This window comes from Uloborus diversus, chromosome 3, assembly GCF_026930045.1.
Source record: "Uloborus diversus isolate 005 chromosome 3, Udiv.v.3.1, whole genome shotgun sequence".
NCBI lineage: Eukaryota > Metazoa > Arthropoda > Arachnida > Araneae > Uloboridae > Uloborus > Uloborus diversus.
The window spans coordinates 209,840,536-209,856,992 of record NC_072733.1 but is presented as its reverse complement, the minus strand read 5'-3'; the positions used below and the strand labels follow the sequence as shown (position 1 = coordinate 209,856,992).

The following is a 16,457-nucleotide window of genomic DNA, read 5'->3' as shown; positions in this document are numbered from 1 at the left end:
GGCAAAGAAATTTAAAAAAAAGACTTATAAATATAAGCGCTTGCATTTTCAGCGTTCGAAATTCAAAACATAGGCAAGCGACGCAGTTCGATGAAAAGATTCAAAATGTGAGTTGATTTAGTTTTGAGTACAGTGATACAAATTGAAACTAGTTCTAGTGTTGTTTCTAGAGTAAAAACGGGAAGGGGGCGATTGGGGGGCACTTTGAAAGATGTTTCCTTATCAAAGTGCATAGAACGCCCATATCTAAAAAGGGCACAGTTATGTCACCATTAATTAGAATCAGGTGCTGGATTTACCTATAAGCAAAACAAGCTATAATAACTTAGGTCCCCAACTCTCGAAAATATTGCACGATTCGATCCTAAAAAAAAGGAAAAATACTTTTAAAAATGAATTTCATTTTCAAGTGCTTAAAACCCTAAAGAACTTGGGGTATTTTAAACTTCTTCAAATGCGAGGAGGGGAGAAGGGATGCCAAAATGTGCCATATTCAGCTCCTCGCTACATTCTGCATCAAAAATGTAAAAAAGTATGGTTATGACGTTCCTGCAACATATTGCTTGCTTGAGATACATTTTCGTGACTAGCATGTTCACATTTTGCTATTTATTTAAACCTGAATTCCGTATTTTGAAAGTTATTTTGTTATTGTCTGCTTTTGTATTACTTCTACTGCATACTGTCAATCTGTTTCGCATGAGAAAAATTACTACACTACCTCTATTCCTTTTCGTTTTCTGCATCAGTTGTTATTTAAAAATACAAGTAGTGCAGATTAACAGGGGTTTCTTACTAAGTTAGAATGTATAACTATACGAGCAAGTATTAAAATATCAGAGATTGGAAAGTACAAATGAACTGCTCTGAATAATTTTAATTGTTCTAGAGGCCTTGAAAATAATTTAAAAAGTTTCTGATACTGCTTGAAAAGTGCTTCAATTTTATTTCCTATCAGTTGTATAAAGTATGATTTGTCCGAATGGTTAAGCTGTTATTTCCACCATTTCTTTTAAAGCATATCTTAATCTTGATCGTTTTTCAGTTAATTCAGTGTTCCGTTTGTTGGTGAGTTGATAAGGGATGATAGAAAATTAAATATACCGAGAGTCGATGTGAGCAAGTGACAATGCGTCATCGTTTCTCCCTCGTCGCTCTTAATCTCTATCGATTAATATCAACGATTCGTCGAACCACGAGCAGTTTGTATTTTGTATTGTCTTAGTTTGCAAAAGAGTGTAAAGTTTAAGAAATTTTTGTTTTCCTTTTTTCTTTCCACATGTTGTAGTTCCTATTATCCCGTATAAGGCTTCAAAATGCAGAATTTTTTAGTGTATTTTTCAAAAATTTTCCCGGGGGAGAAACCCCCGGACCCCCTAAAGTTCGAGATATTCTACCCTCAACTCAAAGGAGGAGATCCCTGCATCATTCTCCTGATATCCCTCCTCCTCCAAGGAGGTAAAAAAAAGACAGACAGCAGAAATATTTTTTATTCATTTAATTATTCATTTCTGTTAAGTACACATACACACGCGCGCGTAGGAAAAGACACATCGTAAAGAAAAAAATATAAAATGGCCTGTTTTGCTACCGATATAAAGTTGTCCGAGCTACAAAAAGGGTCCCTCATACCTGAAATTGCAAATCAATTTTAAATATTTATGTGAAAACGGAGCCTAGAAAGAGAAGGTTAAAGATTAAGTAAAAAGTTAGGGGCCCTGAAGAAAGTTGCATAGGGGCCCATAAATCCTGTCGACGGCCCTGTGTATACAACAAAAATAAAATTAATCATTTAAAGTTTATTTATCAAAGTCGTGTAGTATTAAATTCAAGTTTTGCACCGTGTAATATCGAATCCGTGTTGTAATAGTCGCCAATTTCGTACCGTGTATTATCGAAACCGTGTTGTACAAGCACCGTGTTATTATAACGAGGGACGGCAATACAGTGTCAGTTCGTAACGTTTGATAATTGGTCGGCTTGTCGATTATGAAGTAAGGTTAGTGATTTGGTTTTTGTCAACAGAGCTATGTGGTGTCAGCATCATTTTTTAAGTTGTAAATTGTAAAATGGCGGACTTAACGCGTCGCTGATTTTTACGGTAATTTATACCGGAAAAATAAGCAATCCCAGCTCCAATTGTTGCTGTGGCCTACCGAGGAAACCGTAAAATTTTACAGTAACATTTGATTGTTACGGTAATAGTTACTGGCAACATGGATGCCAGTAACAATTACCGTAAATTTTCCGGAAAATTTTTAACAGTGTATTGTTCGTGGCGAAGGTAAACTACTAACCATCTATTTTGTTTGATTTTTTTCTTCTTTTCTCTAAAGAACTGAAGCACTGCCGAGAACTGCATGAAGTACTCTATATGCTTCTAGTAGCGGGAAATTTTCTTAATGCGGTAAGTTTTCCCTCCTCTTTTAGACTTCTTTGAAATGAAAACTGTTCTTCAGAGTTACGCTCTAACTTTGCTCTTTTAGGGTGGCTATGCTGGTAATGCAGCTGGATTCAAAATGATGTCCTTGCTAAAAGTGGCGGAAACAAGATCTAACAAACCAGGAATGAGTCTTATGCATTATGTTGCACACGTAAGTGGAAAATGTGTTGATAAACTTGTCTGCTAAGTCTTACTTAACGCACGCACAATTCACACTTACTGACTCTTTATGTCCTCAAATGTATGTTGATCAACTCATTTGCACAAATGAAGCATTTTTACGCATATATTTTCTCTGTATATCTGTAATTTTAAACCTTTTCAACTAATGTAGATACATTTAAATATATACTCGTAGAATCACTAAAAATCACAATATGAAGTATCAACTTTTTACAAAGTTTACTTAGATTTAAAAATAATCATTTGTACGTGCAACACGTACAAATCACACTTACTGGCTCTTTATGTCCTCAAATGTATGTTGATCAATTCATTTGCACAAATGAAATTTTTGCGCATATATTTTCTTTGTATACCTGTAGTTTTAAACCTTTTTAACTAATGTAGATCCATTTAAATATATACTCGTAGAATCATTACGAATCGCAATATGAAGTATCAACTTTTTACAAAGTTTACATAGATTTAAAAATAAGCATTTGTACGTGCAACACGTACAAATCATTATTTTTCAGAACAAAAGATATTTTTAGAACGTTGATACTTCGTATTATCATACATAATGGTTCCTAATATTCGAATATATCACAATTAAAAGTGAAAGTTAAAAATTTCGGGAATAAAATGAAAATTCACACGCCAAAGTGTCACATCCATGAGCAATGTATACTACATTTGATTTGTAGCAACGACTGAAAATTGTTCAGTGCAAACTCGTTACCGTTCATTACGACAAAAAAAAAAAAAAACATATTTTGAAACAAAATTACATAGTACTGTTTACAAAATTTAAACTGACATTTATCACACAATTTCTTAACAAAGAATTGGTCCATCGTCTTCTGGTTCAAACACGTGTTTTTGAATAAAGCACGACTATCCAAACGTTTTATCATTGATCAGCTGCAGTGGTCCATACAGGAGCTGTACATATAATCAAAATAAAAAGGGAATCTTGAGCGTACTCATAGTTACGTTCTCACTTAATTTTAATTTACCTTTATATGAACATTTTTTAAGGCTAAAATTTGATCCGGATAGTCCAGAGGCCTGGATAATCCAGGGTCGGATAAACGAGGATCTCTGCATTTTAATAATTTTCCCCATAGCCAGAAGAAGGGGAGGGGGTTTTCTGGTCCTTATTTGCCAGTAAGGTATGACTTTTTTTGTTTAAAAAAAAAGGCAGACCTTAGTCGCAAACTTCAAGCATTTCAAACACACTATAATGTTTGAAAAAAAGGTATAGATGAAAGTTTGGATTGAAAGGGAAAAAAGTGTGGTGTCTCTTTGTTAAAAATCAAAAGAAAATTATATTTTCACAAATCTTTGTAAAATAATGACGCCATCATACAAGTTGAAGCAAAGTTTTTGGACGACAACCCGCAAGAAAAATGTTTGCTAAACTAAAATTAAAGAAAACCATTAAGAAAATATAAAACACAAAATAAGTTTCAGTTCTAGCTTAGTACTTAGATTTGCGCCATGAAATACGATAAAAACAAAGCTCCAGAAAGTAAAATTGGTGCCGTTCGCAAACGTCAAAAAGAAAAAGAAGAATGAAAAAAAAAACCTTTTCTGAAAAGGATCCAAAATTACAAAAACAGCATTGTTAATTTATACTCTAAAGAAAATTAAACTTTTTATTAGCATTCATAAGATTATGCATAGAATTTACATTATTTTTTGAGGTAAACATATATTTGTTACGTTAAACTAAAAAATATTTTTCAAACTTCGTTTTCTCCCGCATGCCGGAAATAAACAAGGCAACGGTTACTGAAAAACTGGTGAATCCCAAATTTTGCCGATACTTGGTGATGCGGTACGTACATAATAAAACCGCTAAAATCTTTCAAGGAAAACTACATTCTTACATTGGTTTAAAAAACGAGCTGATGTGTGCATCACATGACTTCCTTTTACTCAAATTTAAAGTCATTTTCTCATTATTGGCAGTTTTAGTATGATTCAATAGTTTACTCACTAAATATCACCAACAGTGACTAAATTGAAACCAGATTTAAAAAAAAAAAAAAAATTTAAAATCGCCAAATTTGTCGCCAAGTTGGCGACAAAACTTTGCGACCAAACGACTGGCGATATATCGCCAAGTGTCCGCCAAATTATAACACCACTTGAGTTCACATCGAAATTAACTATGACTCCCCCCCCCCAAAAAAAAGGGGCAAAAGACCCCCTTTGGAGCATATAAATACAACCAAAAATGAAGGTGCACAACTAGACTCCACTAGGAGTCTACGTACCAAATTTCAGCTTTCTAGGGCATTCCGTTCTTGAGTAATGCGACATACGTACACTCATACATACGTACATACAGACGTCACGAGAAAACTCGTTGTAATTAACTCGGGGATCGTCAAAATGGATATTTCGGGTGTCTGTACGTTCCTCGGCACATACCCACGTGTGGTCGTTTTGAAAAAAAAAAAAAACTCAACATTCATTCGGGGGTGAGCAAAATGGAAATTAAGGCCGATTTTTGGGTGAAAAGTTTTTCGAGAATACAATACTTCCTTTTTTGTAAAAGGAAGTAATAACCAAGCAAATTATGTGTAAAAGTAAAAATACATTTCAGGCAGTGAGAAGCAAAGGGATGTAAGAGACAAAATTTAAAATTTGGAGATAACCAGTACAAATGGTAGGTGAACTTCTCAGTCTTGAAGCAAGAGATAGTACTAGTACAGCGGCTCCCAACGGTGGTTCGCGAAAATAATATTGTAATGACGGGATTTTAACATTCTTGTTTGAGATGAAATCTCCTGTTCAAGCGATTTCAAGCAAATTTTGTTCAATAATTATTCATTGTCTTTCGCACATTCGATACTCTTAGCATTAAAATGTTAACATACTTGCTGACATATCTTACACTTAAAGAATTAAGTCAAAACGCTGGCTTTAGCTCTATCATTGAGAATGATAGCATTGAACCTATGCCAAAAAGAACTCCACTTTTGTCCTCAGATAACAGAATATGAAGGCGTTGGTTTTCTCAGTAGCTTCTGATCGGAAAAATCAATTAAACTTGAAGTAAACATTACACGTAGCATATGCGAGCGTCTCAAATATCTTTAATTTATTTTTGAAGTTTAGTTTCTTAACCATTTGAATGCAACAACGAGCCGTTGCACTTTTTTTGTGGTGCGCCGAAAATGCGTAGAAATTAGATCGGGTTATTATTTGCTGCTGTAATTTTCATACTGCGTAGACTACAATTTACTTCGAGCTTTATTGTTTCAAAAAAAGTGGCTAGCAACCTAAAAATACCATAAGTATGCTGAAATAAATTATTTCAGAAAATTTTTGTGAGTGAAGCTTGGCAGTGAGAGGTATACGCAGTAAAAGTAATCAACGGAATGCAACCGTGTAATTTAATTTGCACTAGATATAAATGAAGAATTCATTAAATTTGTACAGAAATTTCCTTTCGTAGTAAGTGAGCTTAAAAATATTTGATTTATTCAAAATTACTTCCGTGTAATTAATTTGAATTCATTATAGGCGTTTATACTATTTTTCAATACACGATGTTTATTCCTCACTTACAGCATAAGGACAAGAAAATTCTTCATCAATCAAAAGATCATTGTCGACAATATATATTTATGAAACAACAGAACTCGTAATCTTTTTCAAGACGACATAAATTTCGATACCCATGTCAGAAAAAGGTACTTTAAATTTTATTACCGTTTGTATTACGTTTGTATGTGAAGAAGGATTTTCGTCATAAACAGAGATAAATACTGAAACAAATTGAATGCTGAACCTAGGGTAAGATTGAAAATGTCAAATATTTGAGCCAAACTGTAAACTTCTTTGCTCTTCAAATATCCCAATTTAAAAGTTTTTTCAAAGCTGACAGAAGCTCGAAAAAAGTAATCTAATCACTGAAGGGTCATTCCATACAGATTCAACGGATGAGTTCGCTCGACCATTTTTTATTTTTTTGAAACTCATATCCCCAAAAGGTGCATATGAATGATGTTTAAAACCACTTTTATTTTTTCTCTAACCTTAACCCTTGATTTTTTTAGGGGTCATCAAAAGTGATTTTTGCAGTCAAAAATGGGACTTTTAGACCTTTGCATTTTGGCTAAAATCTATTTGAATTACATTTATGGCAGTTAATTTTACACTTTGATGTTAAAGTGCATAAGATGATAGTCTCACATGCTGAGTTATGTGGCTGTAACTTAATAATTAAAATAATGGCAACAGGTTAAAGTTCAAGGTCAAATGTAAAATTTTTGCTCATTTCAAAGGGTCATAACTCGCTTAGGGGACGGAAACGCAAAATGAAATATGAAATATGGCAAAAACTAATCACTGGAGTCACACTAATGAGAAAACATAGCTGTAATTGTGTGTTTGTTTACCCTTTACAAATTACAGCCCCTCAAAGATCAGAAAATTGAGAAAAATGACATTTTTAGACCCCTGTAAACCAAAAGGGGATGGAATTAAAAATGAAATTTCTTGGCCAATTGAATATTCCATTCAAGTACTATACATTTTATATATATTGTTTTGTTTATTTTGTTTGTAAAAAAGATACAGGTCTTTGAAATTGAGCAATTTTGCTAGTTAATTTACGCACTAAAACAAAATTAAAAATTGTGAAAACTTCATTGCACTTTCTTAAATGGCCTATATAATATATTATACTGAAAAAACATATTTTAAGTGTAAAAAAAACTCTTAATTTGATAACTTAGAAATATTTGGATATAAATGAGTATTTCATACATGATTGACAGCTTAAGAAGAATTTTATCTGTTGCCATTATTTTAATTATTAAGTTACACCCACGTAACTCAGCGTGTGAGACTATCATCTTATGCACTTTAACATCAAAGCGTAAAATTAACTATCATAAATGTAATTCAAATAGATTTTGGCCAAAATGCAAAGGTCTAAAAGTCCCATTTTTGACTGCAAAAATCACTTTTGATGACCCCTAAAAAATCAAGGGTTAAGGTTAGAGAAAAAATAAAAGTGGTTTTAAACATCATTCATATGCATCATTTTGGAATATGAGTTTCAAAAAAATTAAAAATGGTCGAGCGAACTCATCCGTTGAATCTGTATGGAATGACCCTGAGTATAATATTTGGTGAATTTATTTTTCATACATATATTTTTAGGTATCATTTTAGTTCGTAGCAATTATTTGTAATTATATATTTTTCAATTATGTTTACGTTCTTGTTATAAACTATGGAGCAGTATCAAACTAAAATAAAATTTTCCTAGTATTATTGTTTGTGTGTGCGTGCCTTTTTTTTTTTTTTTTTTTTTTGCTTATAACTTATTACTTAGTACCCAAGGGGTTCGCCAACTTCTTTCGGATTTGGAAGGGGTTCGCAAGGGGTAAAAAGTTGGGAACCGCTGTACTAGTAGCTCTGGTAGATGCTGCCAAACATCATGATTTAGAAAAAAAATCAATGAAAGCCTACCTAGGACCTTACTTTTAAACCCGTTTTATTCAATACTTGATAATGTCCTTTTTACATCCCTTTGCTTCTCAATGCCTCATTTGGCGATTTCACTTTCACAAAGAAAAATTTCAATCACATATTAATATTTAAAAAAATAATAATTTTCACTAATAAAGGAATGAAAATAAGTCCTAAAAATCAATTTAACTCTTAAAAATGCAATAGATTTTAGAAACGAATAAGATTTTGAACGTTTTAAAATATTGCAGGAAGCCGAGAAAAAATATCGAAACCTGCTGGATTTCCCAGATCTTCTAACCAGTTTGGAAGATGCATCAAAGTAAAACTTTGTCATACTAGTTTTTATTATTTTGCTTCCAGCACTTTCTTTTTTCTTAATGTTATTTTGTTTTGTTTCCAGGCTATCTATTGAAAATTTGAAAGCAGAAACAATTAATCTCAGTCAAAAAGTGTCAAAAATTTCACAACAGGTCTCTACATCCGAAGATGATATCAAAGAACAAATGGAAGAATTTTTGACGGTAAACTTGTCCTCTTTATGTATAACTTTCATTTCATTTGCATACATCGTACTTTCATTTTATGTGGATTGGTATTAGTAACAATATTTAGCAAACTTATCTTTTGTTGACTGCCTTTAAATCCATAAGCTCACTTTTTTTTTTTTTTGCAATAAAAATATTGTTGGGGCTCTTTGTAAACCGGAAACACGTATGTACACTGTTAAAAATTTTCCGGAAAATTTACGGTAACTGTTACAGGCATCCATGTTGCCAGTAACTATTACCGCAAGAGTCAAATGTTACAGTAAAATTTAACAGTTTCCTCGGTAGGTCACAGTAACCAATTGGAGCTGGAATCGCTTATTTCTCCGGTATAAATTACCGTAAAAATCAGCGATTCTGTAAGTCCACCATTTTACAGTAACAATTACCAGAAAATCTTCCTGAATTTTTAACAGTGTGCAGGTTTTTTTTAACGTTGTTGTTTAGCTTATTTATTTTTCGGTACGAAGATATTAAATTCTTGCATTTCATACGATATTTATATTCAGCACTAGTTTTCCTTTGCATAAAAAGACGTAATTTTCGTTTCATAAATATGTGTTAATTATAAATTTATTATATATATATATATATATATATATATATATATATATATATATATATATATATATATATATATATATACACACACAAAATTCTCTGAAGACTAAGCCGATTCAAAGAGAGCCTTATTTGATGCCAGAAAGTTGGCTTGGCATGCAGGAAAATAGTTTAGTTTTGGACGAACTTCCTGTCTAACCTACTTTTTATTTCTTTTTTTTTTTTAATTCCAAGTTTGCTGTAAGAGAAACGAACACAGTTCAAAAGGATATCGACAGTCTGGACAAAATCCGGGAAGACCTTGCCGAGTTTCTTTGTGAAGATCTGCAGTCTTTCAAATTAGAGGAATGTTTCAAGATATTTCATAGCTTCTGTCAAAAGTTTAAAGCAGCAATTGAGGTATGACGCATACATACTTTTTTTTTTCAATAATTCCTCAATGTTATTTTTCTCTGTCAATTTCAAAGTTTTTTATTTTATTAATTCATTGCCATTTAAGAAAATAATCATTGGATTTCACTCTAAAGGAGTGTTTTCCAATTGGTGAGGTGCGCCTCCATATGGAAGTATGCAGCTGTTACAAGCATATTTTTAATACACACACACGGGGAAAAAAATCGGTAACAGAAAGTAAAAATTAACAAAACGTCACCTTTATGGCTTTCGGGGTTGAGCGCCTACACTAAGAACTTTGATATATATTTTCAATGACACCATGGAATGAGAAATTTAAAGCTCAAAAGCATGCCTTAACTATTGCATTAATATTTCACCAATGTTTTAAAAATATCATATCTAGATATTTTTTCACGAGTTGCCAAAATAAATTATCAACACTCATATTAAAATATAATAATAAAAAATATGTTTTAGAGCATAAAATCTGTTTTACATAAAAATGATATTGTTTTCCAACCCATTAAATAAATTGCAACTCACGGATAGAATTGATGGAATAGGATTATTGTGAAAATTGAAGGGATTACAAGTTCTTTATGAGAAAAGGAGGCAGCGGGCACATAAAATTTGAAAAACACTGCTCTGAAGCTTCAAAATTAAAGCTACAACGGAAAAAAAAAGAAATCCTATCGTCTTTAGCTAAGCAATAGCAAGCATTACTTTTGAGACTAAGTTTTAAGTACTACTTTCTATTACTGGGTTGAGATAGGCAAGATATTTTTTCTTTGAGAGAAAAAAAATATTTTAGTGCAAGAAATTCTACAAAGCAAATTGAAACTAAACTTTTTTTATAATTAGGAAAACAAAAGACGACGTCAACAAGAGAAAAGAGCTGCTGAATTGAAAAGACAGCGAGAAGAACAATTGTTACTGAAAAAGAAAAACTCTTCAGGTAACATATCAGGTCACATTCTTTGGCTGTGATTAAATATTTCATTTATTTTGACAGTTCAATCAGCAATTACATTTTTAAATAAAAAGAAAGATACTGCATGAAATGAAGATTTTGTATCGCGGGGTTATTTCAGAAACTGTAAAATATTATTTTGATCTTCCTGAACGAGTTGAAATAAAGTAAAGTTTTTTTTAATATAATTGTTATTTTGGAGGTTTAAAATACAATAGAAGAAAGTCAGGGAATGTCGTTCCCTTAAGGTAATCATAAAGTTTATAAATGTTTTTAATATTATTCTTCAGTTGTTCAATGCAGTTTCATGTTTTGTAGTAAGTTACTAAGTCAGGGCTAAGGCTGAAATACTTATAAGTATTTCTTCAGTATGTATATCTGCCTTAGCCCTGGCTTAAGGCGGTAACTTATTACAAAATACCATGCTTTGCCATCAATCTTTGAGTTGAACCGCACCATTACTGCGGTCACTCATCTGGCGTGCGAATTCAACATTAGCTACCAGTTTGTTTGGCTCTCGGCTCCTTTAAGAGGTTTTTCGCCTCCAGCTCAGGTGATTCCTATTCCAGACTGATGAGTGTTAAAAAGCACGAAACTGCAGTCCTCGGATGGAATAACTGAGCTGGTGGTGTATTTTAAACAATTTAATGCTGTTTAATTGTTAATACAGCTTTAAATAGTGCATTTTTTTTTTCAATCACATGATTTTATTTTTCATTCTCCGTTTCAACCGGATTACCCCCATCCAAGCCGAATAATCGGAAGTCTACTGTGTAGTTAATTTTCACTTTTAGTGTAGAAATATCGTTATTAGTTTTGTGAACTTTTGAATTAAAGTTTACGTTTTCTTTCAGAAAATCGGCCATCTTCATATTCCGGCAGCGAGAGCGATAACATTTTAGACATGCTGCTTGAAGATGGTCGTGGCCTGAACCGTTTCTGTGACAGTGGCAGTTTCAAATCCACTCGCAGTTCAAGCAAAGTGAAAGCTTCCTCTCAGGATCACCCAACGGAACTTCTTCGACTGAACAGCCTCACATCCAGTGTCCCATCTGAAGAAGATGCATCTCCCAGAGTCACTCGAAGAATTGGATCTTCAAATTCGGCAATAAATGGCTTCTCTGGAGATTTGGATACGATGGACTCTCCTGACGTCACACCAAACGGCACATTGAGACGACGTAGAAGTAGGCTAAGCTCGGAAGATCGTGAATCCAGCTTGATGGACTTTTTGAAACAGTCTGCAGAAGCAGATCCAAAATTGGACAAAACGCAACTGATGGACACTAGTTCGTTAGACAGATCCCATTTGAGGCGGTCATCCCGCAGGTAAGTAAAATGTATTTCGCTACCTGTGAATACAACTAGGATCGTTAACCCCTTAAACTGCAATTTATTTTCAGTTAGAAAAGCTAAGACAGACAATTGCCTTACTTTTATAAATTAACTCATGGTTGTCTTTCCAAAATGATAGGCTGTTGGTAATGCTTCACACTAAAAAAAAAAAGATAGCAGCCAATGTCCAGTAAACCCAAAATGTACTACGTTAAAAAAAGGTTTTATACATGCAACCATTGTTTCTGCTTAAATCGAGGCATTTTCATGCTCAGCTCAGAACGACGTTTAATCCAGCCTATTATTACACTAGCCACTTTGTGTATTCTTTCCTTTTCGGTAAATTACATGTATTTTGAGCATTTTAATTTTGTGGTGCGTTTTTAGTAGTTTCAGAAATTAGGGATGCTTTAAATTTTTTGACCTGCCCTTGAACACAATTGTTACAAAAACAAGGGTATACAAGGGTATCTATGTTAATTTTCGCTCCACATGAGCTCTTATATCACCTTCTAAAGAATTAACCAAAGTTTTAAAAAACTCTGTGTATAATGTTTATAGAAAGACGTACTTACTTCATGTTTTAATTATAGGAGAAGACCTGAAATATTGTCTGCAGAGCTTAATGAGAGGGAACGTCCAGCCTCACCTGGTAATTCCCCGCTTTTTGAAAGAAAAGCGATAGGCTTAGAGTCATCTCATGCCATTAAGCCAAAACAATGGCGTGTCAAAATAGAAGAATGGCTACAAGAAAATGAAAAAGAGCAAGAACGAGAAAAGAGGCTGCGCGAAAAGATAGCAATGGAAAAATCAAAACGCCAAGAACAAGAAGTTCGGGGAAGAATAACTTCGACGTGGAATAAAACGGACGATTGCCAAAGCCCGATCGAAAACTTCCGAACGCCTCATGAAAACAAAACCGATTCTGAGTTGTATTCTTATAACAAATCAGCTTTGGTAACCGAAAAATCACCTGAAGTAACGGAGGGGCGACTAAAAGATAAGTCTAAGTGGCGCAAAAGCAATCTAAATGTAGCTAACAGCAGTGAATCAGTCGATGATGAGCGGAGACGCAGTAGAAGCAGAAAAAACTTATCAGAACCAGAAACAACAGACACAATTAGTTTTTACATCAGAGGTCCAGACGTCACTCAGAACGAGCAACCCGATTCAAGAGACCTGAAAGATTCAATTACTTTGCATGAAAGTGGAATAAATCAGCGCAAAGGAGATGAGTTGTTTCAAGCTTCACTGCTAACAAAAGATCCAATCGAACAACCTACTATAAATACAATCACTAAAATCAATGAAAAACCAGAGAGACTCAATGGAAATGAGTCGCAAAAGGAAAAAGTAACAGCATTGAATGATAATAAGACAAACTTCCGGAGTAAAATAAGAGAGGAAATCGAAATTGAAAAGTGTCCTCAACAGACTAATGATGATGTACTCTTACATAAAGGGCAAATCATAATACCCAGCAATTTAAATGATTCGGTTCCTTTGAAGTCAGAAAGCAAACAATTCACCAATACAAATGCTGATAGGAATAAGACTGAGACTGAAGAAAGAAACTCTTCATCGGACAAAGAGGACGAGAGTAATTTCGATAGATTTTCTGCTGTAAGAAAAACTACGAGGAGGACGAAACCTCGACATAAAGCATCTGACATGGAGAAAAAGAAAGCAGATGAAAATCAAGATGGCATAGTCAAAATGGCTAAAACAATAAGGCAAGACAATAGCTCCCAATCCATGACAACCGAAAATGTTGCGGAAGCTAAAACCACTTTTATTTCAGAAAAAATGGAAAATGAAAATGAAACTGGGAAAAACGAAAGCGCAAAATCCAAAAACGCAAAAGAAAACGATATCATTAAGCTATTGAATGATCCTAAAGAAAATGCGAAAGTATCTGAAGCTTTAACAGATACCAAGAAAAGGGAAAAGAATTCCACATCTTTGAAAGCACGACTATCAAAGAAACTTCTTCATTTATCAGAAAACTTAAAAGCAGTAAATAAATCCTCAAACACAGATATCAATAAAGTTAATAACAAATCAAATCTGACCGAAGAGGAAACGGGAAAAAGTAATATCGTCTGTGAATCCCCTTGTCCACGAATTGAAAATGTATTATCAATGAGAAGGAAAAGCTTGAGAGCAGAAAAATCAAACCCAGTTACGGAAGATAAATCCCGATTATTAGGATATCAAAGGCAAGATTCAAAAGGAAATCAAACGTCCTTGACTGCTGAATGCAATCCAGTTATGATCACTCCTAAATTCTTGAAGGAGAATTTTGTAGCGAATCCAAACCAAATAAAAATTGTTCATGCTGCACCGGTAAGCTATAATGTTAAAAACTTTGAATCTTATCCACTTCCGATAAAAAGCAGAACAGAATCCGAAAAGGATGAAGGGTTTGAAGAAACGCAATCGCAACAATCAGAGGCGGCATCGCAAGAAGCTGGTTCCAGTTATGACACTGACATAGCGGAATCTCCGAAAAGCTTCAGGCAAAAAAAAGAGAGTAACAATGAAAAAGCAGACGATCAAAACTTGCAGAATCCTACCGATTCAACCAAAGTGCATAGCAAAAGCTCAAAAAATAATTGTAGCGATAAAACTTTCAAGGACACTAAAAAAATGACGTTACTTAGACCAAACTCATTAAACGAAAAATATACAGCTCCTCATCCCAATAAAACGCATGACGATTCATCTTCTTTCAAGACACCGAAGTCAAATGTTTCTAGATCGAATTCAACGAGGTTGTCGATGCAGAGAAATGCAACACCTGTCCTGCAATCCAAAAATTCACCAATCACTAAAACAATAAAAGACCCAACATCACAAAATACCACTAGTAGGTCAAGTTTCAGAAATGCGCCAAGAAGTAACGAAATAAACATTCCACGATCAAACTCAAATGACTTACGTGTAAAAGAATCAAATCCCAAAGATAACCGATCACCCAGAACGTACAACAACAAACTATTAAAACCAGAAACAAAAAACAGAAATCTTCGAACACTTAAGCTAGAAAATTATGATGTTACTCAATCCATGCCTCCTACGCCTTCGGATGAAAATAAATCTTTTATGTCAAATGGTTCTCTACAAAAGAATCCAGTGAAGGCGAAATCTAGCTCATCTGTATATAATCCGAAGCATCAGAGAAGAAGATCTAGCGATAGATCATTAAACCAAAGTCTTGGAAGCAACACCCGAAGGGGGAGTGAAAAATCTCTTTCATGTCAATCCAGTGAGAAAAGCTTGAATCTTTCACGAAAATCCAGCGAAACGTCGGTCGTCACTGTTAAAAGCGTTAACCCAAGAACTTCTGTACCATTAGTTAGACGTCGCCGTTCTAATGCTGCAGCAACCACTGCACTGTCAAAACCAAAATCTCGACTCAGGATAAACAAACCCATCTCAAGTTCCCTCCCAGCTGCAAAATCAGTATCAACAGTAAAACCGACTGTTCAAAGAACACTAAGCGACAAATCTTGCAGCTTTATGAAAGCAACTTCAGCCTCATCGGCTAAATCGAACACTATCAAATTCCATTCAAAATAGGCCAAGAGAGCAAAAGTTGCTATAGATATAAAAGATTCTGTAAATAAATGTAAGCATCGGTGAAATGTGCATTTTTAAGATGTTCAATAAACTACATTTAAAAATGTGAAATATTTTTCAGCGTTGTAATACAATTGAAGTATCGTCGTCTTCAATTGAAGTTCAAAAGGCAGATTTTTTTTATATGCAAACCACTTAGTCCCATTATAATACTCTTACGTTTTTAAAATCTTGATTGAATGCTTAGGTATTTTCAAAAATATCAAAATTTCACGTGATATTGGAGAAGTTTAAAAATCCCAATCACTAATATTCAATTGGAATTCCAGTGAAATAATAAATTTTTACTCAATTTAAAGAACACACTGAGTGAGCATAATATTTTGTCTGTTTTACTAAGCTAAACTTATAGCAGAAATTCAGTCAAAAATAAATAATATCTGCTCGCAAATGAATTAATATGTAGGGGGAGTGGGGCATGTTGGTCTGTTTTTCTACTTTTCATTTTTTGTCTCATGAAAAAATTTAGAGAGCAGTTTGATTTTCTACAATAAGTTTCACTAAACATTTCTCATCAGATTTTTTGAGAATGTTGAATTGATAACTTTTTTTTACATTACTTTTTTAAGGGCCTTGTAAAGAGGTTACACGTGCGCCATGCACGGGGAACGTTGGTCTGCCTCGCAGCACTGGATTTCGAAAGAATAACTCATACGTCACTTTTTTGTAGTTACATATATATTTGCTGGAGGGGGGGAGCTATTTTTTCTTCATTGCATCGCATGAAACCACTCCAAAAGGAAAAGAATCATATAACTAATACCACATATTTCAAAGAAAAAGTACAATAAAATCGACATCTTTTAAAGCAAAATTGAGTCATTTTTCAAATGTGGTATTCTAAAAGCAATTTAAGAGAACTCTATTTAATTTTAGTCAAACAAAATAATGCATCATTTAA

At 33.7% G+C, this 16,457-nt stretch overlaps 1 protein-coding gene across 1 annotated transcript in view; it reads left to right on the top strand.

Moving 5' to 3' along the window:
* The window catches only part of LOC129219154 (formin-J-like), a 35,376-nt gene extending 19,795 nt beyond the window's left edge, over positions 1 to 15,581 (top strand). The window contains exons 7-14 of the mRNA XM_054853474.1: positions 2,337 to 2,407; positions 2,487 to 2,594; positions 8,356 to 8,426; positions 8,508 to 8,628; positions 9,448 to 9,612; positions 10,471 to 10,576; positions 11,434 to 11,908; positions 12,508 to 15,581. Of these exons, the coding sequence (XP_054709449.1) occupies positions 2,337 to 2,407; positions 2,487 to 2,594; positions 8,356 to 8,426; positions 8,508 to 8,628; positions 9,448 to 9,612; positions 10,471 to 10,576; positions 11,434 to 11,908; positions 12,508 to 15,496 (4,106 nt within the window). The 3' untranslated portion in view covers positions 15,497 to 15,581. The remainder of the gene's footprint in view (positions 1 to 2,336; positions 2,408 to 2,486; positions 2,595 to 8,355; positions 8,427 to 8,507; positions 8,629 to 9,447; positions 9,613 to 10,470; positions 10,577 to 11,433; positions 11,909 to 12,507) is intronic.
* The last annotated feature ends 876 nt before the right edge of the window (positions 15,582 to 16,457 follow it).